At 44.8% G+C, this 27686-nt stretch overlaps 1 protein-coding gene across 1 annotated transcript; it reads right to left on the bottom strand.

Moving 5' to 3' along the window:
• On the bottom strand, positions 1-27686 carry CNPPD1 (cyclin Pas1/PHO80 domain containing 1). Its single transcript, XM_040358115.1, has 8 exons — positions 27508-27686; positions 24789-24891; positions 15430-15511; positions 11579-11699; positions 8977-9105; positions 7264-7325; positions 4321-4438; positions 1-1738 (listed from the first exon to the last, which is right to left on the bottom strand). The coding sequence occupies exons 1-8, from the start codon at positions 27595-27597 to the stop codon at positions 1112-1114; spliced, it is 1332 nt and encodes a 443-aa protein (XP_040214049.1). The 5' UTR covers positions 27598-27686; the 3' UTR covers positions 1-1111.

Genomic DNA, 27686 nt, shown 5'->3' with positions numbered 1-27686 from the left:
TCATGTATAATCTTTTTTAAAGACATAAAGCAGCTCAGGCAGGTGAGACCACCTCAAATTAACTTACCAATTACATTTTACCAGTGTCTACAAGTGGGGATAATAAAATAAAACTTACAAAAAAATTAAAATAAATGAATGAGCAGAAAGTCGGTGATCCACAGATATACATCTCTTAGGACGGGAACTTCATCTCGCTCATCTTGCATTGCAATAAACATTTTTACACATTTTTGTAAAATGTAAATTCTCTCTCTTTTACATAACCCCAAGCTGTAAAAAGTGTTTACAGGTCCATTAATAAAAAAAAATTAAAATAAATCACCAACATCCAACTAATCTTTCAGTTTGAACTAGCAAAATACATTTTAGGTGCATCAAAACAAAAAAAGTGCGCAAAGACTTGTAAGTTTGTTTGCTTTAAAAAGCTGGCAAAGCCCGAGTAGAGAAGCCTGTCCCCCTGCCAGAATTCTGTATTAAAAGACCCTTGCTTTGTGTGGAAGCAGTGGTCTCTCTCCCTCCTGCCTTCCTAAATCAGAGCTAGAACTCTCCAAACAGCAGGGAAACATGAGCTTTGCCGATTGGAAAACTCTAGCTCTAGCAGGGGTCATCAGGCTTCCACACCGACAGCAAGAGTCCTTCTCTGCAGCATGTTGGTAGGGGACAAACCTCTCTATTCATTCTGCATATATGCATTCTTAACATAAGAAACATCACAAACTATAAAAGCTTTTTTTTTTTTTAAACTTGTCCAGGTGGGATTTTGTGTTCTTGTTATCACCCATATACATGTGCATATCTTTCATTTTTTTTTTTTAAATAAATCCTATAAATGAAAATGTAACATGCAACATAAAGTGCGCTGACCTCCAATTTGCACTGCTGCTATTTAGCAAAAATACTAAACGCCATATGCTTGACCCTGAAATATGAATTCCTATTTCATCTACATCATATAAGAATAGAGAGAAGTGTGTGAATACAGAAATTGGTGAAAGAACTAGCATAAAATACAATCTATCGTAGTTTACTTTTTGCGGCATCGTACAACGACCGTCCATCGTGACTACTACGAGTTTCGTCACGAAGGGGGCCGAATTCTCCACGTTGGCTAACCTGGAACCAGTAAGGTTTTCAGCCTGCCCAGGCTCGTGTCTGCACCGATAGAGGTTTTAATCTTCAAGGAATCAGACAGAGGAGTCTCAGATTCATGGCGATGTTCAGGATATTTTATAGTGCAAGAATTTGGGCAGTTGGAACAGACTAGCGGGTCAGGGAAGCTGTAGAGATCCAGTCCAGGAAAGGCACGAACGAATGGCTGGTTGGAAGTGCAGCGTGTGGCGTTTTTCTGAGCGCTGGGTGGTTTTGGTTTGGAGCAGTATGGGCAGTGCCGGCCAGGAGGTTGTAATTCCTCGTCGTCGGTGCCGCCAGAGTCCTTGTAGGTAAGTGCGGTCAGCACAGAGCCCCAGAGATACAGCGCGGTAGCCGTGACACTTGACTTTCTCTCTGTGCTCTCTTCTTCTAAGGAACATGGAAGAACAGTGGTTGGAGGAGAAGGGATTTCTTCAGTTGGAGCCGGAAAAAGCAGCAGAGGTACCGACAAATCTGGGGCTGGCTGTGTGATGGAAGGAAGCAGCCTTGTCCCGTTTATCTCCCAGGTAGCTTTGTGAAGGACCGCAACTGAAGCAAATAAAGTGGCAACGCCGGTTAAGTAGACCAGGCCAAGTATACAGGCCAACTGGAAAGGAGAAAAAAAAAAAAAAGAAGCTTTTATTCAACAATAGTACAATTCTATAAAAGCCTCCAACATTTCTATATGTTTATTCATATATTTTCCACACAGACAATGAAACCTTGTATTGCGAGAAACGCGGTTCGCAATACGAGCACTGTTTAAAAAAAAAATCCTGACTCGGTTTGCAAGTGTTGTCTCGTAGAACACAAGCCACAGCGGTGTGCAGTACCACATTTTGGCCTGAGGCCGAAAGAGGGTTAAAACCACCCGCAAAGCGCCGCTGCAGCAGCGATTAGCCAGTGGTATAGCCTAGGTACCCATTCATTTCAATGGGCAGGAGCAGTACACACCGATCCAAAGATGCTGCTTGCAGAATTTTTTTTAGCGTCCTGCCAGCGCATCGCTCCAGTGTGAAAGCCCTCAGGCTTTCACACTGGAGTAAAAGGAGCGTCTTTCAGGGCGCTTTGCAGGCGCTATTTTTAGCGTTTAGCGCCTCATTGTGAAAGGGGACCAACAGCCGGGGTTCAGCATCTGGGCTTCTGCTACAAAGCACTTCACAGAAGCGCCCTGTTAGCAGAGCACTGTAAACACAACGCATCTGCACTGAGTATACATAGAAGTGATCAGAGCTGTGGGCAAGGCGCCCAATACTGGCTGTCACTGACAAGACCTCTGCAAGTGGGTGATCTGTAGCTTGATCTGTGCAGTGAATGTGCGACTGCATTGCTTTCCTCTCAGATATGAACTCTCCTCTCTTGTTGGCCAAAGAAGTGCTATGCAATATTACCTATTCCTTCATTGTGGGACGTGCTGTGTGTGATCATGGCTCCCGGCAGGACAGGGCTACTGTCAATCATATGTTATTATTATTATTATGCAAAGCACAACCAGTGGAAGAATGATTAATGAATGGCAATTGCTCCAGCTAGAGAGAGGCGCTCAAGTCCACAGACTGCGCCAAACACTATAGAAGTTAACCCTATTAAATGGGTTGTAAAGTAAAACATTTTTTTAAAATAACAAACATGTTTTACTTACCTTCACTGTGCAGCTTGTTTTGCACAGAGTGTCCCCAAACCTGGTCTTCTGGGGTCCCTCGGCGGCCGTCTCGGCTCCTCCCTGCAAGAACTCAACACCTTTATGCGAGCGAGCTGGCATGATGTTGAGTTCCTGCGAACGCACTCCTGTGATACATCCGGCAGCTATTGCCACTCACTGTATCATTCGGGCACGCCACGTCATTGGATGTGATTGACAGCAGCGTGAGCCAATGGCTGCGCTGCTTTCAATCCATCCAGTGTAGCCAATTAACGGCCAGGCTTAGAAACAAGGAGGATGACAAGGGCAAGCGTGGGACTTTCGAAGGCTCAGGTAAGTAAAATGGGGGCTCGGGGGGGGGGGGGGGGGAGGGGGTGTAGTGTCACATTCCGCTCCCTATCACAGAATGCTCCGGGAAGTGACGTTTTGTCGCCGCCATCTTGATACACCCCACACTCATGCACAGTAATGATAGAGTATGTAGGGGGCAAGCGGACATCTTGTTACACCCACTGGAGTTTTAGATTTCACAGTTTTTTTCAACACAAAACGGAGCTTATATACTTAAATACAGTATTTGGAAGTCCGACGGACTGTTTACATGTTGAATTTTAAACGCAGCAGCAAACCTGCTGACCTTACATGGTTGCTAATGTGACCGAACACCTCTGATTGTCACATTTAACATGTAAACAGTCCATCGGATTTACAAACACTGTATTTAAGCATATAAGCTCAGTTTTGTGTTGAAAAGAACTGTGAAATCTAAAACTCCAGTGGGTGTAAGAAGATGGCCGCTTGCCCCCTTCTCACTCTATCATTACTGTGCAATGGTGTGGGGTGTAGCAAGATGGCGGCGACACAACGTCACTTCCGGAGCAATCTGTGATGGGGAGCAGAATGTGACAATACACCGGTATTGTCGGATGTTTTTTCACCTTAATGCATAGGATGCATTAAGGTGAAAAAACATTTACCTTTACAACTCCTTTAACTGCCAGGAGTGCCAGCATTAATATAACATACTGTACAATAGTGGCATCTAGTGGTCAATTACCAAATCCTCCACTAAATACACTTACCGTATTTATCGGCGTATACCGTGCACTTTTTTCCTCTTAAAATAAGGGGAAAATCGTGAGAGTGCGCGATATACGACGATACCCGCGTTCAGTTTGAATGCCTGCGCTGACATATACCGAGAGCAGTACATTCCATTAAATGTAAACCATTAAATGTATCCCTAAGTTAATAAATTGCTGAGCAAACAATTTAAATCTAACCCCATATTGAGACTGTAAGGATATCAAGAAACTGTAGAAAGTGCAGAGAAGGGCAACCAAACTGATAAGAGACACGGAGGAGCTCAGCTATGAGAAAAGATTAAAGGAACTGAATTTACCTCCGCTCTCCTATCTTCAGACTGTTTTTGGTGGTCAGACACCCGGGAGAGACGGGCAAGCCTGGGGACTGCGTGTGATTTTGGCAAATAAAAACCCATGTCCTGTAGACACTATACCACTTCTATAATCCAACACATTCCTCACCTTGGTGACTTGCTGGCAGAGATCATTGAAGACTTTCTGCCACAGGTCCTGTTCCAGAAGCACCGAGAGGTCTGTGTAAGTGAACCAGCCCCGCTTCATACCTTGCTGCTCTGCAACCCTGGAATGGCGAGACAAAGAACCAGATTACACTTCCCGCAGTATAAAGTGCTCAGAAGTTGTCTAATAGAATGTCATTGCAGCTTTCACAAACACAAGGTAACAGAAATAGAAGAACAACATACAGGCCTTTACTTACAGCCCTATTGAAACCAAATGTTACTTGTTTCTTATGAAGGTGACAAGTTTCTTTAGGCCTCATGCACACAGGACATTTAAAAAACACCAGCACTGCTGCCAGGAAAAAACAAAAGTGTTACAAAAGCGCTGTTAGCCGCATATGGGTATTTTTTGGCTTTTTTTTCAGTAAAAATACCACCTATATATCTAAAAACGCCTAAAAAAACTCCAAACGCGGCTAACAGCTTGTTATGTTTAGGGGTGCATTTCGTTTTTACAGCTCCTGGAAGCACAGGTCTTTTTTCTTTCTACTCCCCCCAAACGCCTTTGACATTTTATGTGTGCATGAACACATAGGCCAACATGGAGGGGCGTTTAGAGGCAGTGAAAAAAAAAAAGTCAGATGCCTTTAACAGCAGCTGTTAAAACTTCCTGTATGCGCACATGAGACCTTAAACACTTGTAGGTAGATTCACGTAGGGGCGCCTAACTTTAGGGCGGCCTAGCCTAGTCTTTTTAGGCTACACCGCCATAAATTAGTTAGGCTAGTAGTGATTCTTAAACCACTTACCTGCTAATCTACGGCGGTGTAGCCTAAAACGAGCGGGCGTAAGCGCGCCTAATTCAAATGACTTGGAGGGGGGTGTGTTGTATGGAAATGAGGCTTGACCTCACGTTTTTTGACACTGCGCATGCGCCGGGCGACTACATTTCCCAGTGCGCATTGCGGCTAAGTAGGCCGTACAGGCCTATTGATTTTGACGCGTACGTAAACGACGTAAATCCCGATTCGCGGACGACTTGCGCAAGCGACTTTAAAAATTCGAACCTCGCGGCGGGAACGGCGGCCATACTTAACATTGTTATTCCACCTCATAGGTGGAATAACTTTAGGCGGCCTATCGCTTACGGAAACGACGTTAATCGACTGCGGCGGGCTCGCGTTAGTTCGGGAATCTTTGTAAATGCTCATTTACATAATCTACACCGGCCGCAATGGAAGCGCCACCTAGCGGTAAGCCAAAACATTGCAATCTAAGATAGGACGACTTGCGCCGTCCTATCTTAGATATGTTTAAGTGTATCTCTGTTAGAGAATATACTTAAACATAGGTCGGCTTAGATTCAGAGTTAGGTCGGCTTATCTGTAGATAAGCCGGCCTAACTCTTTGTGAATCTACCTATTGCTGTCCACACAAAAATCAGCATTTTTTTTGCTTGAAAATTACTTAGAACCCCCAAAACATATGTTTTCTAAAAGCAAAGGCCAAGGAGAATAAAATGGTGGCGGTTGCAATATTTGGTATCATACGATAGTTGCGCCCGCCATTTAATAACCACTTAAGCCCTAGACAAATATGCAGCTAAGGGACCAGGCCCCTTTTTGCGTTTCGGCACTGCGTCGCTTTAACTGACAATTGCGCGGTCGTGCGACGTTGCTCCTAAACAAAATTGGCGTCCTTTTTTTCTCCCCACAAATAGAGCTTTCTTTTGGTGGTATTTGATCACCTCTGCGTTTTTTTTTTTTGCGCTATAAAAAAAAAATAGAGCGACAATTTAAAAAAAAAAAAATGCAATATTTTTTACTTTTTGCTATAATAAATATCCCCCAAAAATATATATAAAAAATTTTTTTTTCCCTCAGTTCAGGCCGATACGTATTCTTCTACATATTTTTGGTAAAAAATAAAATAAAAATTGCAACAAGCGTTTATTGATTGGTTTGCGCAAAAATTATAGCGTTTACAAAATAGGGGATAGTTTTATGGCATGTTAAAGCGAAGTTCCACCCAAAAATTAAACTTCAGCTTTTCTGTGTCACATTTGGCACCTTTCAGGGGGGAGCAGATACCTGTCTAATCCAGGTATTTGCTCCCACTTCCGGGCACAGATTTCTGCAGTATCTGCAGCAATTTACACCTCCTCTGCCCCCCGCTGCCTTCTGTAGGGATGAGCTCCAGCGTGTTCGCACAGTCCACATGCAGAGCCCCCCAGGAAGTGTGCACGGCACTGCATTAACCACAGGCAGGGAGACATTTCCTGATCTCTTCAGCCGTGCATCGGGACAATGTCTCCCTGGCTGTGATTAGCGCATCGCCGTGCAAACTTCCTGGCGGGCTCTGCACATGGACTGTGCGAACACCCCGGAGCTCACCCCTAGTCTTCTGGGAGACTCACAGGTCCCAGAAGACAGCAGGGACCAGCGAGATAGCGCAGATTGCCTCCACGTTGGCACTCTTCTGCAGAATGTACACTTTCCAGCACAGTGCCGAGATACGTGGGTGTGCCGAGATGAATGACCCCCCCCCCCCACTACTACTACACATGCAAGGGGGTGATGCCACCCGATGCGAGGCAATGAAGATGTCTGAAGAGCAGCACCCAAAAGAATCCGGGGAGAAAATGCTGACTAGGGACGGTGGACTGTTGGGAGAAGAGGAAAGAATTCCTTGCTTTAGTTCTGCTTTAATACAAACACAAGGGAACCGAAGACACGCAGGAAGTGGGGAAACAACCTGGGCAATACAAGACAGCACAGCAATAGAAAAACCCAACACAAAGTTTAGTCTAGAGTTCCACACATTTATTATATATATATATATATATATATATATATATATATATATATATATATATATATATATATATATATATATATATATATATATATATATATATATATAAATAAAAGAATAAGACACCCACCTGCCCTCCAGCCATCGCAGCACTTCAAAGAACTCCCCTGGATGTGTGTAGAGTCCCCAGTCCTGTATTCCCATAGAAAGAAAGATTTTACATACACTCATGCTAAAACAATATTATACATTTTCTTGATTTATTCTTCAATACAAAATAGAACAATCAGGCAGTTTATTACGATCATACAAATAGCTGAATAAGTACTATTCAGGAGATCAAAGTATCATTTAACACTGAAAAGGGATACAACGTTAACCCTTAAAGAACCAGACACAATTGGGCTTATTTAAAAGTAGGGGTCCACCCCAAAAAACATGTTTTATATTAGCAGTCTCCTTGAAACCTATTAAACATTTGGAGGAAAAAAAAAGTTTTTACTTACCAGAAATGCCCTGTTGCTAGGCAGTCGTCCTAATCTGCCACTTCCTATACCGCGGAGCTCCTAGTTCACTTCCTCCCTGTGCTCCACCCCCCCCCCCACTGTCTTCTGGGACATGTGTGTGTCCCAGAAAATAAGCTGGCCATTCACAAAGTGCTCCTAAACTCTGCTAAAAGGGGTTGAGCTTAGGAGCTTTAGCAAAAAAAAAATAAAAAAAAAAACACACCCCAAACACAGCAGGTAGTATACATGAAACCTTAAATTACTAGACACAATTACCGTTTGTTTTTATGTTGACAGGCTTGCTTTGTACACATTCTGTACTACAGCTGCGCGATTCTGGTGAAAATGAGAATCGCGATTCTTTTGCTTAGACAAAAGATCACGATTCTCAAAAATGTAATGCCAGAACCCACCCCCCCCCCAAAAAATTTTTTATAAATAAACCTGTGATTTATCTGAAAATCATGAATATATAAAAAAAGAGACCAGTGATATGTCTATTATGTTAAAGACCATATAACTCCTATGAAAAAAGCAGAATAAAACTTTGATTCTGATTTTTTCATAGGAGTTATATGGTCTTTAACATTATAGACATATCACTGGTCTCTTTTTTTATAGATCAGAAGCAGTACTGTCAGCAACCATTGGGTGGCGCATGGATACACACAGTTGTACAGAACTGTGAGAAGGTTTAATACATCAGAAGCAGTACCGCCGGCAACCACTGGGTGGCGCATGGATACAAACTACTGTTGTGAGAGAAGCTCAGGCATCTATCCAGCGGCGCAGGCTGCTGACGTCGGTTTCAATATCGGCGGCATTTGCGTTCCACGCTGGTTACGTGGAACCAGCGGTGAACACAGAAGAATCGCGGGTCATCCCACGGGGAGATCGCGGGCGGGGAGAATCAAAATCGCGATTCTCTCTGCGATTAATCGTGCAGCTCTATTCTGTACTGCATAAAAAAAAAATAGAGATATAGATGGAGATAGATAGATATATTATATATATACCTATATCTCCATCTCTAATATATCTCATTATATATATCTCCATAGCCCTCTCTCTCTATCTTCTTTCACTCAATACAAACTATAAAATGTGATTATTTTTTATTTTCTATTTTTGCATGCTGCCAGTAGGAAGTACTTTCGCCTCCCTTTTGCGTTTTCCTGCCTCTTCTTAGCTCTATTGAATAAAAACCTGGTTACAGAGCTCAATAGCTACTACCAACTATTTCAGGACTTTGATAAATGAGATCCTTCACAGAAATCTTTCAAATCTAGTGTAAGAAAGCAAGACCTAGAATATCAGGAGAGGAACAAGCAACTTACGATAGCCCGGAGGAAATTCATCTCCATAGTGTTCACCACCTGGACATCCAGTTTCCCAGCTGCTGCCCATTCGTCATTAAAAACCTCTTCCTCTTCACCTTCATCGTACAGATATTTACTGGCAACCATCTGTAATTAGACATGTCATATATGATAACCGTGAGCCATATTCACCGAATGACAGGGTGGATAGAAATCAATGATTTTTTTTTTAAATCCCCCCAAAAAAACAAAAAACTTTTTTTATATTTAAAATCTGTTTTTTTTACTTTTATCTAATTTATTTTAATAACATTCTTTTGGAGTAAAAAAAAAATAAAATAAAAATCTATCTAGTTTTCTATTTAAGAGACATTAATAATTTAGTTTATTCAGCATGAAATGGAGCTTAGTTACGTAGCACGAGGCTGTATATTCTGAAATGTTTGCATTTTTGGTAAACTCATTCTATAAATCCAAGCTCTACAAGCTTATATAACATGCACTGCATTGATGCATTCACACAGTAGCCATGTGAAACCAAAGTGGGTGGAACTCTGTTTAACTCGCTACTCTCCACAATATGTACCCTCTAGGGCAGGGGTAGGCAAGCTCAGCCCTCCAGCAGTTTTGAAACTACAAGTCCCACGAGACACTGCAAGACCCTGACCATCAGAGGCATGACTCCTAGAGGCAGAGGCATGATGGGATTTGTAGTTTCACCACAGCTGGAGGGCAGAGGTTGCCTACGCCTGCTCTAGCGTTCGTTTAATCGCATTAATTACCACGTCATATGATAGTTATCTGTGGCCATACTGCTTTGCCTGTATTATTGAAAATAGAAAAAAAAAAAGTACAATGCATTTGCACTTTGTGGCTAATTAACTATTTGTCGACCAAGTAGGTCGGCTCCCCTGCGCGAGAGCCCGTAGCTATACGTCGGCTCTCACACATGCCACTCCCGTGCGCGTGCCCGGCGGGCGCGATCGCCGCCTGGCACATGCGATCGCTCGTTACAGAGCGGGGACCGGGAGCTGTGTGTGTAAACACACAGCTCCCGGTCCTGTCAGGGAGAGAAATGCTAATCTTCTGTTCATACAATGTATGAACAGAAGATCAGCCATTTCCCCTAGTGAGGGCACCCCGCCTACAGTTAGAACACACCCAGGGAACATACTTAACCCCTTCCCTGCCCCCTAGTGTTAACCCCTTTACTGCCAGTGGCATTTTTTATAGTAATTCAATGCATTTTTATAGCACTGATCGCTATAAAAATGCCAATGGTCCCAAAAATGTGTCCGAAGTGTCCGCCATAATGTCGCAGTACCGAAAGAAAACGCTGATCGCCGCCATTACTAGTAAAAAAAAAAATATTAATAAAAATACCCCCTATTTTGTCAACGCCATAACTTTTGCGCAAACCAAACACTTATTGCGATTTTTTTTTACGAAAAATATGTAGAATACGTATCGGCCTAAACTGAGAAAAAAAATATTTTTTTTATATATATTTTTGGGGGATATTTATTATAGCAAAAAGTAAAAAATATAATTTTTTTTCAAAATTGTTGCTGTATTTTTGTTTATAGCGCAAAAACTAAAAACCGCAGAGGTGATCCAATACCACCAAAAGAAAGCTCTATTTTTGGAGACAAAAGAACGCCAATTTTGTTTGGGAGCCACGTCGCACAACCACGCAATTGTCATTTAAAGCGACGCAGTGCCGAATCGCAAAAAGTGCTCTGGTCTTTGACCAGCAATATGGTCTGGGGGTTAAGTGGTTAAAATCCAAATCGTTTTCTGCAAAGTTCCATATTCATAACAAAAAATAAAGATAAAAATGTAGCGTGGCATCATATTATGAGTGGGGGGACATCTACTGGCTGAAGGGTAAATCAGATTGTTTCATCCATCAATACGTATTTAGCCAGGAACACCTCCCAGCCACAATATACTGGGCTGAAGAGGGGGGAATTTTTTTAAAAAAAATCTTACTCAACACATAGCAATCTGCTCAGTTCCAAATGAATATTATATATATATAAATATATTATATATATATAAATATATATTATATAAATATATATATTATATAAATATATATATATATATATAAATATAAATATATATATATATATAAATATAAATATATATATTATATAAATATATATATATATATTATATAAATATATATATATATATAAATATATATATATATAAATATAAATAAATATAAATATAAATATAAATATAAATATATATATAAATATAAATATATAAATATAAATATATATATAAATATAAATATATATATAAATATAAATATATAAATATATAAATATATATATATATATATATATATATATATATATATATATATATATATATATATATATATATATATATATATATATATATATATATATATATTTATTTATTTATTTATTTTCCCCAACAGCTGCCATCACACACTCGTCACGTGCCTCATCCTCTCTGCTGTGTGTGTCACCCGCAAGGCACTTCCAGCTGCGGCAAGCAAACAGGAAAAGCAGGTTTGCTGTGCAATCCCCAGTGAGAAAAACGCCGGAGGACAAAGATCACATGACTCGGCCTCACTACTCACCATGGATATGAGAAACAGATCGGATGATGAAATTTGCTGCAAATATTCCGGGTTCCTGTGGCGAAGTCTTTCTATGTAAACCAAAGCCAGCATCATGGAGCAGGGGGAGATACAAGCTTCCCTACAAACACAGAGAGAACCAGCCATCAGGAACATGGTCAATCATGTCTGTCAGTCTAAGGCCAGGATATAAAAGGGACCTCCCTCCATATACCGTATTTATCGGCGTATAATACGCACCCTGGGCCAGATTCATGTAGATCAGCGGATCTTTAGATCCGCTCGATCTACGTGTTTTACGATCCGCCGGTGCAATTTAGCGAGGCTAGTGCAGTATTCACAAAGCACTTACCTCGAAAATTGCACCGTCGGATCGTAACTCCCCCGGCGGAATGCAAATTCCGCGGCTAGGGGGGAGTGTACAATTTAAATCAGGCGCGTTCCCGCGCCGATTTAACTGCGCATGCGCCGCCGGCGAAATTTCCCAGTGCGCATGCTCCAAATGACGTCGCTAGGACGTCATTGTTTGCGGCGGCTAAGTCAATTGCGGCCATCCGTATTCCCGATCGACTTACGCAAACGACGTAAAAATTTGAATCTCGGCGCGGGAACGACGGCCATACTTAACATTAGCTACCCCTCATAGCAGGGGTAGCTATCCGGCGGAAAAAGCCGAACGCAAACGACGTTAAAAAAAAGCGACGGGCGGGCGTACGGACTTGAATCGGCGGTTCTCCTCATTTGCATATCCGACGCGAAGAAAAAAGCGACGACACCTAGCGGCCGGCGGTAGATTGCAGCCCAAGATTCGACTGGTGTAAGTCACTTACACCAGTCGGATCTAAGGGAGATCTATGCGGAATCTGATTCTATGAATCAGCCTCATAGATCCGACCGGCTGGACTGAGGCCCCGTACACACGACAGAGTTTCTCGGCAGAATTCACCGAGAAACTCGGTCAAAACCCGGATTCTGCCGAGAAACTCGGTCGTCTGTACAGTTTTGGATCGATGGAGCCGCCGAGGAGCTCGACGAGAAAATAGAGAACATGTTCTCTATTTTCTCGTTGTTCTATGGGAGAAGGCGGCCCGCCGAGCTCCTCGGCGGCTTCATCCCAAAACTCGACGAGGAACTCGACGTGCCAAGCACGTCGAGTTCCTCTGTCGTGTGTACGGGGCCTCAGAGGTACGACGGCGGATCAGGAGATCCGCCGTCGTATCTCTTTGATGAATCTGCCCCCCTGACGTTAAGAGGGAAGTTTCAGGGAAAAAACTTTCCACAGCCCCCTGCGTATAAAACGCAGGCACAGTTTACCCTCCATTTTCAGGGTAAAAAAGTGAGTGTTATACGCCAATAAATACAGTATTCATTGCCGAAACATTCTTCCCATTAGATTACATGAACCATATTTTATGCCTGTTATTTACCTGTAAGAGCCTTCCTATGTGTAGACATCCAAAAGCCCCAAGACTGTTGGGTACCATCATCAGTCAGCAGCCCCAGATGTCACTTAAATGGCCCTTTCACATGGATGTGTCCGTGTACAGTCTCCGCTTTGCTCAGCGGGGATCGCTCCGTCGATCCCCACTGAGCAGGCAGATAACAGGTCTGTCTCTGCTCGCTGTGCAGAGACCGACCTGTCAGAGTGCCGCTCTCCTCTATGGGGTAATCGGATGAAGATGGACCGTAGAGTCCGTTTTCATCGGATCCGCCAGACGGATGAAAAGTAGGGTTTCCATCCGTCAAACTTTAGCGGATGGGAGTGGGTCGGATGTCACCAGTGACATCGGTCGCTCCATAGACCTCCATTGAGCTTCCGTTCAGGTCTGCCTAAAAAAAAAAATTGACAGGCCCATGTGAAAGGGGTCTAAAAGAGAAGTATGGGCTTTTATTTTTTTTTATTTATACTTGCCTCGTGGATGCATCATCAGACCGATGCTGGATCTATCCCCCGGCGTCTCTGCGCTGAGAACCGAGCCACGGAACCCCGCCGATGGCTCGGTTCTCTGCTCATCGGAGTGCTGAGCTGTGGAGGGGCGGGAAGCGGCCGTCTACGCATTTTAGCAGCTCGCTGAAACTGAGACCGTCTTAGCAGCTCGCTGAGACTGCCGTCAGTCAAGGCTGCTGGGGGATCTAGACTTCTGAGGTCGGGATGAAGCGGTGCATCGACTGATCTGTGTGACATCAGCGGAGAGCGGACTTCAGACCACTCTCCGCTGAAAACGGGTCACAGGAGGGCAAAACAAATTGTACTCCTGTGACCCGTAGGAGAAGCCCAGCCTAAAAAGCTCAGGCTGGACTTCTCCTTTAAGTGGTATTCATCTAATATCACACCTCTCTGTATGACCCGCCTGTCACTGCACAGCTAGCGCAGGTGGCTGTGCGGTGAAACAAATGATCTGTCACTTTGTGCACGTCACAAAGATCACACAAATAAAAAAATAAAAAAAGAGACGTGTGATGCGATAAAACGTTCATCACACCTCCCCTGCCACAGTCCAAAGTTACTGTATTTATTGGCGTATAACCCTGAAAGTAGAGGGTAAACTGTGCCTGCGTGTTATACGCAGGGGGCTGTGGAAAGTTTTTTTCCTGAAACTTCCCTCTTAAAGTTTGGGTGCGTGTTATACGCCGATAAATACGGTAATTGCTGTTGGAACACAAAATGCTCCATGTGCTTTAGTGAGCGGACAAGTGTGATCAGTCCCTTAAAGTGCACTTTTCCTTTAAGGGAAAACCTATTAAGATTAAGAGATCATGCACAGACGATATTTTAAAGGGTAGATTACCCCATTAAAGCATCAACGCTATTTAACCAGTTCCCACCTGGCCTATAGAAAAATACGGCCGGGCTTTTCGGCAATCTAGGTGATCTGTCACCGGCTGTGCCCATCGGACACAGCCGGTGACTGATCAATGTACCGGCTCACACTGCTGGTACCATGTGACTGCTGTGACCAATCACAGCAGGTCACATGACAATTGTAAACAATGAATGGCTTCCTTTCATGCCATCCATTGTGTAAAATTGTGTTGCCAGCTGTGATTGGTCACAGCGACCACATGGTACAGACAGGGCCAATCACAACAAAACATGGTTTCATTCAATGGTTGCTTATACCTGTGAAATTCACTGCTATAAACAATCATAATGATAGAAAAAAATATTCTGATCACGTTCCCATAGTACATTGTTACTATAGCAACACTGTATTGCTCTGGTCAAAAAGAAATGCAATAAAAAATAAGAAAACATTTTTTTTTTTTTTTTATATACTGTCACTAGTCAGTGTCCCTGATCACCACCATACCTAATATGTGTGAACGCTGAATGTGTCTTCTTTCAACCAGACTAACTATGTAACTGGTAACAGTATGAAAAAAAATTGTGAGTTTTTTTCCCCCCCCATGAAGAAAAATTAAAGACCTTCAAAAAAACTCACCATGCCTCTTACTAAATACCTTGGACTGCCTTTCCAAAAATTGATAATTTAGGGATATTTCTACGGCCCTAGTGTTTTCAGGCCTCAAAAAATTAGATCGGCAGTCAGTACTTTATGAATGATCGATTTTCAGATATATTTATAGTTTGTGGAAGCCATAACTTTCCTACAAACAAAATATACACCCGGTTTAAGGTATTTTCACCCCCAAAAAATTGCAGACTGCAGTTTGGCCTAAACTTATGAAGATTTATTATTTGCAAAATAAAGAAACGCAGAAAAAAATGTGTACAGTGTTGCATGACCGCGCAATTGTCATTCAAAGTGCGACAGTGCTGAAAGCTGAAAATTGGCCTGGGCAGGAAGAGGGGGGAAGTGCCCAGTAGGCAAGTGGTTAATCATTCTCACCTGGATACATGAACAGCATACTTCTTCTGCAGGCGACGAATGGGGTTGGGAGCAGCTTTCTGAAGCAACTCCACGGCGATGTCTTGCATAGCGAGAGAACAAAGAAGAAAAGAAGAAAAAATAAGTAACTGCAAAAGGTACAACTCAACCCTAGTAAGAAACAGGTATAGACACATACACTCAACAGATGAGGATTACCATTAGTGTTCCTATTGGAGAGATTGATCCACATTCCCTGAACATTTTTAGTACTGTAGGCAATTTTTTTTTTTTGCCTCCGACAGAAATGACCACACCTACCTTTTCTTGGACGGGCATCACAGGGGCAGGAAGTGAGAAAATCTGCCCCATGGAGTAAAAGGCAGACATGAGTATTAAAGTGTCTACTAAAGCAGACAGCTATTTATGGGAGAAGAAACACGCAAGTTCTCTTCCACAATAACAAACACTTTCCTTACTAATGCCGATTCTTCTAAACCCTTTACAACCACTTTATGCTACAGGTAAGCCTATATTAAGGCTTACCTGTAGCTAAACCTGCACGGCTTAGGAAATATCCCCTGTATGTGCCCGTGTCATTGGCACATGCGCACTAAAGCAAACTGAAGCAATGGCACCTATGTGCCGTTGCTTCAGTCTGTTACCAGCAGGTCACGCGCGCATGCGCAGGAGTGACGTCTTTGTGGCTTTGGCCAATCACAGCGCCAGAGCCGCGATTCCCGGAAGTAACCCCCGGGAGAGATGTTGCTGCCGGAGGGGGGTACAAGGACCACTTCAGGGGCTTCGAACTAAGGTAAGTAATTCATAATGAGCTAGTATGCCATGACGTCATTCCACCAACAGCCAAGAGGCCAAAGACCTTCCACCTGGTAGTAGTCGGGGGAGGAGAGGTCAGTGATCATCAAGGGATGTCACCACCGCATTGCTGAAAGGTGGAGGAAAGTTTCCTCACCCATTTCCGATCTCAAACAAATGACTGGAGTCTGGCTTGAATTATTTCCTGCAAAGACCTGATGTTTGTAGTAATCGCGCATTACACCATCTCCTCTTATACAACCTGTTTGGTACAACAGGAAATTACATGACACCTTCAACAGTCATCACTAAAGGGGCCATGCCAGTGTATCATCATGTTTACAGTATTACTTCCTTCACACGTCCGAGACAAATCAATAGAGTGATTGATAAAAAAAAATAATCTTAACGCTTTAAAATGAGGCAAGGACAATTTTCTGTAAAAAAATACTTTGGTGATCAGGTCAGCACCACTTTGAAGGCGCTCCATGCATGTTAAAGTGTTAATAAACCCAGGACCCTCCGTTCCCTATATCTGGCCTCCCCAGGACCCTGCACTCACTATATCTGGTCTCCCCAGGACCCTGCGCTCACTATATCTGGCCTCCCCAGGACCCTGCGCTCACTATAAAAGCCCATAACCCCAATCGCATTCTGCGATCCACCAATCAAAACCTCCTCCAGATACCCAAAGCCAGATACAAGTCCAAAGGAGATCGAAGATTTGCAGTCCAGGGACCTCGCCTGTGGAATGCACTACCAACCACCATCCGACTGGAGTCGGACCACTTGGCCTTCAGGAGAAAGATTAAAACCCATCTCTTCTGAGGTCAAGGGGTTCCTTACCCATGAAATGGATACAGCGCCCAGAGGCGATTCAGTTCGCATGTGTTGCGCTTTACAAGTCTCTCTCTCTCTCTCACTATATCTGGCCTCCCCAGGACCCTGCGCTCACTATATCTGGCCTCCCCAGGACCCTGCGCTCTCTATATCTGGCCTCCCCAGGACCCTGCGCTCTCTATATCTGGCCTCCCCAGGACCCTGCGCTCTCTATATCTGGCCTCCCCAGGACCCTGCGCTCCCTATATCTGGCCTCCCCAGGACCCTGCGCTCTCTATATCTGGCCTCCCCAGGACCCTGCGCTCTCTATATCTGGCCTCCCCAGGACCCTGCGCTCTCTATATCTGGCCTCCCCAGGACCCTGCGCTCACTATATCTGGCCTCCCCAGGACCCTGCGCTCACTATATCTGGCCTCCCCAGGACCCTGCGCTCACTATATCTGGCCTCCCCAGGACCCTGCATTCACTATATCTGGTCTCCCCAGGACCCTGCGCTCCCTATATCTGGTCTCCCCAGGACCCTGCGCTCCCTATATCTGGTCTCCCCAGGACCCTCCGTTCCCTATATCTGGTCTCCCCAGGACCCTGCGCTCCCTATATCTGGTCTCCCCAGGACCCTGCGCTCCCTATATCTGGTCTCCCCAGGACCCTGCGCTCCCTATATCTGGTCTCCCCAGGACCCTGCGCTCCCTATATCTGGTCTCCCCAGGACCCTGCGCTCACTATATCTGGTCTCCCCAGGACCCTGCGCTCACTATATCTGGTCTCCCCAGGACCCTGCGCTCACTATATCTGGCCTCCCCAGGACCCTGCGCTCACTATATCTGGCCTCCCCAGGACCCTGCGCTCACTATATCTGGTCTCCCCAGGACCCTGCGCTCCCTATATCTGGTCTCCCCAGGACCCTGTGCTCCCTATATCTGGTCTCCCCAGGACCCTGCGCTCACTATATATCTGGTCTCCCCAGGACCCTGCGCTCACTATATCTGGTCTCCCCAGGACCCTGCGCTCACTATATCTGGTCTCCCCAGGACCCTGCACTCACTATATCTGGCCTCCCACAGTACACAGAACATGGGAATGTCATTATTTTAGCAAATATAAACTGCTAAATACCTTTTCTCATCAGCAGTATATAGCAGTCTTGTGACTTCTATCAGTGTCTGGTTAAAGCTTGTTGGAGTTTTTATTCTCCTCTGACTGTCCTATGAGGCTGCAGGTCCCCTGACCCTCTGTCTGGACAGCGCAGATAGGCCCTGTGCTGATCACATGCACTCTCCCAATAAAAAAAAGCAATACACACCAAACTGAGCAGAGTGCCTCCAAGGCTCTGTTCTATCAGGAGATGGTTTGGGGACTGTGGAAGAAGGGGAGGGATCAGAGAAGACAGGATCAAACAGCCTTTTTTGCACAATGCAGAGGATTAACCCCTTAGATTTCACAGTGAGTATAACAAGAATGCTTTACTGCATACAGACTGATTTTACTGTTGTGGGTTTAGTAACACTTTAAATAGCATGCTTTTTTTTTCTAGCTCGGTTGTTACTCATTGGTTATTTTTACTCTCATTAAAGTGCATGGAGCTCAGCACACTGACATGTGGTGATGTCACCCCGGCTCTACTGGTGTCCCCTGGCTCTAACATGGCCACGTCACCAGTGCCTTCCAGGGGAATCTCATGCATGCACTGTACAGGGTGTGGAACAGGTTGTGACTGTTTATTAACGGCTCCACAGCTCATCATCAACAATAATCAGCTCAGTAGATTGCTTTAAGAAAGGCCTGGATACTTTCCTAAATGTACAGAATATAACTGAGTACTAAGATTTGTAGGTAAAGTTGATCCAGGGTAAATCCGATTGCCTCTCGGGGGATCAGGAAGGAATTTTTTCCCCTGCTGTAGCAAATTGGATCATGCTCTGCTGGGGGTTTTGCCTTCCTCTGGATCAACTGTGGGTATGGAGTTGGGTGTATGGGATTGTATTGTGTTTTTTATTTTGTTTGTTTATTTTTTGTGGTTGAACTGGATGACTTGTGTCTTTTTTCAACCTAACTATCTAACTATGTAACAACACAGGAAGTGTAGTCATTTCTTGGCATGGTTGGGGGAACCGACTATGGAGCCTGCACTGCATACAAGCAAGATCCCAGTGATTATAGCTAAAGTTCTTGTATTTCCCTTAAAGTTTGCCGTTTTAAAAGGTAAATTAAAGTGATTTTTTTCAAATACCAAACATGTCATACCTGCTCTGTGTAATGGGATTGCCACCACCCATGGCAACCAGGGATGCCAATCAGTGCCCACAAATGATGCCAGTCAGTGCCCTTCACTAATGCCTGCCAGTGCCTCCTTTACAGTGCCCATCAGTGCCGCCTACCAATGCCCACCAGCGACACATTAATGCCCATCCTCCGTGCCACCTCATCGGTGCCTGTCAGTGCAGCCAAATCGGTGCCCGTCAGTGAAAGAGAAAATATATTTACAAAATTTTATAACAGAAATAAAGAAAAACTTTTTTTTTTTTTGTTTAGAAAAAAACAAAAAACCCATAGGTGATCAAATACCACAAAACGAAAGCTCTATTTGTGGGAGCAAAATGATAAAAAATGTGTTTGAGTACAGTGTAGCATGACCGCGCAATTGTCATTTAAAAAGCGACAGCGCTGAAAGCTGAAAATTGGCCTGGGCAGGAAGAGGGAAAGTGCCCGGTACTGGCGTGGTTATAAGAAGAACAAAAGCCCGGGAAATTGCTTCATGGGTGAGTCACTACAAGAACGGGGACAAGGTCACAGCAGTGGTGTCCCCAATTGCAAATAACGATCGTTTTCATTTCCTCCTCTGCCGTTCTAGCCAGTGAGAGCACTCTCACCTGTGGGGGGGGGGGGGGGGACACTATCTACATTTTTTATTTTATTTTTTATCATTTCCAAAATATTAAAGCAGAACTCCAGCCAAAAATAAAAGATAAAATATCAGAAGCCACAATTGCTTTAAAGTAGGGTTGTCCCGATACTAGTATTGGTATCGGGACCGATATCGAGCATTAGCGCGAGTACTTGTACTCGCGCAAATGCTCCCGATGCCTTACCCGATTGTCGGGTAGAGTCAGTGACCGGAGAGGGTGGGCGGAAGCCAGGCTTCTGTATTTAGATATAACCAGGGCTGTGGAGTCGGTAGATAAATGTTCAGACTCCTCAGCTTTATGTACTTCCGACTCCGACTCCTCTGTATTAATATGCAAATGTATTTTATACATTCCTTGAGGGAAAGAAACGCAACCTACCACAGGACTACTGGCTGGGAAGCCAACAGTCTACTATATTGCACAGTTTAAGCAAAAGACAAACACAATGAAAACAACGTTTTTTATTCTAAAACATGATTTTCCTAGGAGAATCCCATAGTCATGTTTAAAGTTTAAGCTAACAATCGGAGTTTACAAGTTTTTATAGCCTTGGCTGAATGACAGCAGTTTTTCCAATGGTTTACAGCTTCAGTCTTGAACTATTGACCCTCCATTCCCTTCACTTATACAAGTGTCTCACTCTCTAGTCCTGCAAAAAACATATTTATTTAATCCCTTATCAGTGAGAGGCTAGGTTACACATGGACGCTGCGTTCCCTGTAAAAGCAGAACACAACACTATGGAAAGTATAAGTATTGCAGCTCCTAATTGTGCGTTGCGTGCCATATAGTGAAGCACATGAAAAGCATGCTTCTTCACGGTCACTTAACGTGTTCGTTTTGCGGTTACGTGAGGCACTGCATGCATTGGTCTTTATTCTTACAGTAGAGAAGTCATTAATTATAACTTTTTGTGAATCGGGACATTTAAACTTGCTTTTTTTTTTTTTTTATTTCAATCTAAATTTAGAAGGAGTCGGAGTCGGAGTCGGTGCATTGTTTGCCGACTCTGACTCCAGGTACCCAAAATTTCCCCCGTCTCCGACTCCTCAACTCCGACTCCACAGCCCTGGATATAACACAGCAATGCGCTCCTGTCCATTTGTCACACTAGAGCCGGGGATAGAAAGCTTTTCCTAGGTGGCTCCTCCCCGGCTCTGACGTGTCTCACAGGTCATGAGGAGCCTGAGAGGAGGGGCAGCTCTCACTGAATTGAGCCGCGCTGTATCTGAGGTCTGTGTTCGGAGGGGTGAGTTTTAAAGTGTGCCAAGTGTGTTAATTCTGCCTAGGAAAAGCTTTCCATGATCCCCGGCCGGCTCTAGTGTGACAAATGGCAGGGAGCGATGCTGCGGGAGTGCGGGCGGTAGTGGTGTCAAATTTAATCGCTGCACCGCGATTCGATGTCCCCGATGCAGCACCGATGCATGCGACCGTGGTAATCGATGCCTAGCCCCGCCCCCGTCCCTCCCGGGAGAGCGGTCCGTTCTATGGTACCTTTTGTTACAGCGCTCATGTGACGGTCCGGCCCGCCTCTCTCCTATGTCCAGATTAGTAGAGGGTAGTGTTTGTATATGCCACGCTGACTGACTGCACGGCCCGCCTCCCTCCTATGTCCACTCTGCTCTTACGTCTCTCCCGGCATCAGCCCCGCCCACCGCCTAACTATCAGACCAATAGAAAGGCGGTGGGCGGGGCGGACGCCGGGAGAGATGTAAGAGCAGAGTGGACATAGGAGGGAGGCGGGCCGTGCAGTCAGCCAGCGTGGCATATACAAACACTACCCTCTACTAATCTGGACATAGGAGAGAGGCGGTCACATGAGCGCTGTAAAAAAAGGTAGATAGGAGATCCATGCAGTCAGTCACAATAACGCGGCATATACAAACACTACCCTCCCGCCTTTCTACTGATCTGAAAGTTAGTCAGTGGGCGGGGCTAACGCCAGGAGAGACGCAAGACCAGAGTGGAGACTGGAGAGAGGCGGGTCGGGCAGTCAGTCAGTCACATTAGCGCGGCATTATACAAACACTGAGAATTCCCTGCTGACAGTGACGAGAGAATGGAGATCGGGGGATGGTGAGCTGGCAGATCGTCCATCTCACTACAAGGCTGCAATGACACAAGTAAGTTCCCTCTAATCATCCTCTGCGCAGAGCAGCATGTAAGTACAGAGGAGGAGGGGGGTGCTGTGATCCGGGGACACGGGGTCCTGTAGCATGTCCGCAGTCTCTGACCATCTCCTGTAGCATGTCCTCTGCACCCACTGCCCTCTGTACCCCCCTGCACGCTGCCCTCTGTACTCCCCTGCACCCACCACCCACCTGCACACTGCCCTCTGTACTCCCCTGCACGCTGTCCCCAACTGCACCCACTGCCCACCTGCACTCAGTACCCACCTGCACCCTGCCCTATGTACTCCCCTTCACTCAGTGCCATCTATCAGTGCCAGCTAACCTGTCAGTGCCAGCTATTAGTGCCCATGAGCGCCAGCCACTAATCAGTGTCCATAAGTACCACCTATCAGTACCAGCCACCTATCAGTCCCCATCTGTCAAACTGTCAGATGACATTGAAAAAAAAGTATCGGTATTCGGTATCGGCGAGTACTTGAAAAAAAGTATCGGTACTCGTACTCGGTCCTAAAAAAGTGGTATCGGGACAACCCTACTTTAAAGTTTTGCTTCAACCCAGAGAATTTCCTCGCTGTACTTCACGTCTCTCATTTGGTGTTTATAGTCTTATGACCGGCATTCATCATTCAACCCACTTCTTCCGAGAGAAGCAACTGATGGGCTCATCTGTCACTCTACTTCCTTCCAAGCATATGAACTGATTGGCTTCTTGTGCTGCTTCTTCCTCTCACACTCCGGCCCTGCTGTACAGGGAATGCTAGAGGCTGGTAACCAGGGCTGTGGAGTCGGTAGATAAATGTTCCGACTCCTCAGTTTTATGTACTTCCGACTCAGACTCCTCGAATCCGACTCCTCTGTATTAATATGCGAATGTATTTTATACATTCCTTGAGGGAAAGAAACGCAACCTACCACCAGTGTCATCTTAAGAGCATTATAGGCCCCCGGGCAATACAGTGCACTGGGGCCCTGTCTACACAATCACGCACGAGAATTTACTGACAAAAATCATAACATTTACTGGCAGAACCACATTTTTTACTGCCACTGCAAAAAAAGTACCTAAAATTACAGTTTTCAGTGCCCAACAATGCAAATGTCAGTATTTAAACTATAAACATATAGCTAGTGCTATTAGAAATGTGTTTAAGTTAAACAAAAGTAAAAAAAAAAAAAAATGTCTTCATTGACATGAAGGTCAGGTTACTATAACCCAGCCAGCACAGAGTTTCCTCTTACATCAGAGTCTGCAGGATTCCCCCTTACAGTGAAAGGGAACTCTTATGTAAAGGGGAACGCTGCAGATCATGATCTAAGGGGGGAACTCCGATGTGGAGGGGGGCTCTGGTGACCATAGACCACCTTATATCAGAGTCCACTGCTTTCTCTTTCCCACTTACATCAGGGTCCGCAGACTGAGTTCCCCCTTGCATTGTAAGGGGGAATCCTGCAGACTCTGATGTGGGGGGTACTCTGGTGACCAGAGACCACCTTCCTTAGATTAAATACACTAAGGTAAGGGGGGTCACTAATATAGGAGGGGGAACCTTTATATCAGTGCCCCCTTAGATTTTTGCATTCACTCCCCCCTTACATCAGCAACCCCCCCCGCACTCATGGAGGATCGGATCTTCTCTGTGATTTCCGCAAACTGGGCATGGGCAGTTCTAACCCGTCACTCTCCATAATTTTTTACTGGGGTTGCTGGGCAGCCGGTGGGGCCCCCCAGGCAAGCGGGGCCCCCGGGCAACTGCCCAGCGTGCCCAATGGAAAAGATGGCCCTGCCTACCACATGACTACTGGCTGGGAAGCCAACAGTCTACTGTATTGCACAGTTTAAGCAAAAGACAAACACAATGAAAACAATCAAGTGGCTGGATAGTAGCAGCAGGCATAAACATCAGGAACAGGATCTTTACCAGTTCAAAAATACAAACCACATTATTTGGTTGTTTTAGAACAAAAACAAAGCTTATCTATAATGAACCAAAAACAAAATCTGTAAAACCTAGAAATGGTTTATATTAATCTTGAAATGTAGTTATAGGCTTAGCAAATGCAAATCAATTCAATGTAGAGTTCTAAGGAAGAGAATTGCCTCTGCCAGATCCTCTTTCATAGAGGCTCTTAAGTCAGACTTTATTATTTTTAGGGCTGAAAATAATCTTTCGTCACTGACTTGGGTGGGTGGCATTGCAGTAACTATTCTGGCCACATCACTAACGATCTCTGGATAAACAAGGATGGCTTCTTCAACAGTAAGTTTTGATGAGCGATCATACTTTTCAACTTCTTTTAGTGCTTTATAAAACTCCTGTTGGAATTTTTTTTTTTTAATTCCAATCTAAATTTAGTAGGAGTCGGAGTCGGTGCATTGTTTGCCGACTCCAGGTACCCAAAATTTCCCCCGACTCCGACTCCTCGACTCCGACTCCACAGCCCTGCTGGTAACAGGTCACATTCAGGTTCGTACATGGCTTGTATTACACTTAATGATGTATTCAGGATTACAGAACTGCACTAATCTGCCTGGAGTTGCCCCCCTCCCCCTCCTCTCCATTGCTGCAGCCTCCCTCTGTTGGATTTTATAGGAAGTGACCCTTCTGGAAGCATTGACCATCATCTGTCAGCTGGGAGGAGTTCTCCTTTAAACTTTCTCTGACACAAGTATACAGACGGTACTCACCGGCCACGGGGGAGGAGAGGTTCTCCATGGGGCACTCCACCTCCCAGCCATAGTACAGGCGCTTTCTTACCCTCTCCGTCAGCTGGGGGTGTCCGGGCAAAAACTGCAAGAAAATCAAGAAAAAGGGTCACCGGGGGACGCCGACCCACATGTGAGAAACACGGTGACCACCCGAGCAACACAGAGACTGCTAGGGGAATATATATATATATATATATATATATATATATATATATATATATATATATAAAACTCAACGTGTGTGTGTGTGTGTGTGTGTGTGTGTGTGTGTGTGTGTGTGTATGTTCCAGCATCACGTCCAAACGGCTAAAGATATTAACATGAAACTTGGCACACATGTTACTTATATGTCAGCAACAAACATAGGATAGGTGGTTTAACCCTTACCCACCCCCATTTGCCATGGTCGGGGTTTTTCTTTAAAGTCCCATTCAACTCTATGGGAAATACATGTTACTTCATAACTTCCAAACGGCTGTACATATTTCCATAACACTTGGTCACATGTTACTTATATGTCCACTTAAACTATAGGATAGTTAATTTATCCCTTAACTACCCCCATTTGTGAGGGTCGGGGTTTTTGTTTAAAGTCCCATGCAAATCAATGGGAAATGTATGTTCCCACATAACTTCTGTACGCCTGGAGATATTTCAATAATACCTGGTACACATATTACTTATATGCCAAATAAAAATATATGACAGTTAAATTAACCCTTACCTACACTCTTATATAAAAGATGGGTATATTTATATTACTATGATTTTCCTCCCCAAAAGGTTAAGATAGGAAGACCGGGCAACGGGATAAGCGGGGGGGGGGGGGGGGGGGGGGTACAGGGAAGTGGGTGTATACAGGCAGTGTAGGGGGGTTGGTATATAAAAAATATATATGGGCAGCGGAGGAAGGGAAGGGTGGTACACGCGGGCAGCTGGGGGAAGGGTGGTACACGCGGGCAGCTGGAAAAGTGTTAGAGGTACATAAGGGCAATATTGGAGGGAGGGGTGGTAAATACGGGCAGGTGCGAGAACTACACACAGGTGGTGGGGAATATCTACAGGCAGTGTATAGGCTCAGTATACAGGGGAGAGGAGGGATGAGGTATATCGGGGCAGCGGGGATGTATACAGGAAGTGTTAGGTATATACATGGGCAGGATGAGGTAAAGAGTATCAGTGTGATATATAGGGATCAGTATATAGGGAGGAGGGTGAGGTATATAGGGAGGAGGGTGAGGTATATAGGGAGGAGGGTGAGGTATATAGGGATCAGTATATAGGGAGGAGAAGGGTGAGGTATATAGTGATCAGTATATAGGAGGAGGGTGAGGTATATAGTGATCAGTATATAGGAGGAGGGTGAGGTATATAGGGATCAGTATATAGGAGGAGGGTGAGGTATATAGGGATCAGTATATAGGAGGAGGGTGAGGTATATAGGGATCAGTATATAGGAGGAGGGTGAGGTATATAGGGATCAGTATATAGGAGGAGGGTGAGGTATATAGGGATCAGTATATAGGAGGAGGGTGAGGTATATAGGGATCAGTATATAGGAGGAGGGTGAGGTATATAGGGATCAGTATATAGGAGGAGGGTGAGGTATATAGGGATCAGTATATAGGAGGAGGGTGAGGTATATAGGGATCAGTATATAGGAGGAGGGTGAGGTATATAGGGATCAGTATATAGGAGGAGGGTGAGGTATATAGGGATCAGTATATAGGAGGAGGGTGAGGTATATAGGGATCAGTATATAGGAGGAGGGTGAGGTATATAGGGATCAGTATATAGGAGGGTGAGGTATATAGGGATCAGTATATAGGAGGAGGGTGAGGTATATAGGGATCAGTATATAGGGAGAAGGGTGAGGTATATAGGGATCAGTATATAGGATCAGGGTGAGGTATATAGGGATCAATATATAGGGGAGGAGGGTGAGGTATATAGGGATCAGTATATAGGAGGAGGGTGAGGTATATAGGGATCAGATTATAGGAGGAGGGTGAGGTATATAGGGATCAGTATATAGGAGGAGGGTGAGGTATATAGGGATCAGTATATAGGAGGGTGAGGTATATAGGGATCAGTATATAGGAGGGTGAGGTATATAGGGATCAGTATATAGGGAGAAGGGTGAGGTATATAGGGATCAGTATATAGGAGGAGGGTGAGGTATATAGGGATCAGTATATAGGAGGAGGGTGAGGTATATAGGGATCAGTATATAGGAGGAGGGTGAGGTATATAGGGATCAGTATATAGGAGGAGGGTGAGGTATATAGGGATCAGTATATAGGAGGGTGAGGTATATAGGGATCAGTATATAGGAGGAGGGTGAGGTATATAGGGATCAGTATATAGGAGGGTGAGGTATATAGGGATCAGTATATAGGGAGAAGGGTGAGGTATATAGGGATCAGTATATAGGAGGAGGGTGAGGTATATAGGGATCAGTATATAGGAGGAGGGTGAGGTATATAGGGATCAGTATATAGGAGGGTGAGGTATCAGTATATAGGGATCAGTATATAGGAGGAGGGTGAGGTATATAGGGATCAGTATATAGGATCAGGGTAAAGTATATAGGGGTCAGTATACAGGGGAGGAGGGTGAGGAGAATATATGGGGGGGGAGTGCGGTGTGGGTGTCCGGGCTCACTGATAACACACCGGGAAGGATGAGGACGACTCACCGGGAAGTCTAAGAAGGGGGTGGCCGGCCGGGGGATGGCGCTCTCCTCCCGCTGGGCTCCGCGCACAGCTCCGGCCTTCCTCCGCTCCATGTCTTCTCTCTCTCCCGCCCTCTGTAGGCCTCAGCTGGCTGTCCGAACTTCCGGGATGTCACCCGAGGGGCGGAGAATAGGAGGAGTCG

The sequence above is a fragment of the Rana temporaria genome, chromosome 6 (assembly GCF_905171775.1).
Source record: "Rana temporaria chromosome 6, aRanTem1.1, whole genome shotgun sequence".
NCBI lineage: Eukaryota > Metazoa > Chordata > Amphibia > Anura > Ranidae > Rana > Rana temporaria.
This window is presented reverse-complemented; position numbering and strand designations above follow the sequence as displayed.

Excerpts from the sequence above, each read along its gene's own strand:
- CNPPD1 (XM_040358115.1), bottom strand. The coding sequence starts at position 27,597 with ATGGAGCGGAGGAAGGCCGGAGCTGTGCGCGGAGCCCAGCGGGAGGAG. Across the intron at positions 11,700-15,429 it reads TATGCTGTTCATGTATCCAG|GGAAGCTTGTATCTCCCCCT; the intron begins GTGAGAATGATT and ends CTGTGTTTGTAG. Across the intron at positions 9,106-11,578 it reads ATCTGTTTCTCATATCCATG|ATGGTTGCCAGTAAATATCT; the intron begins GTGAGTAGTGAG and ends GTCTAATTACAG.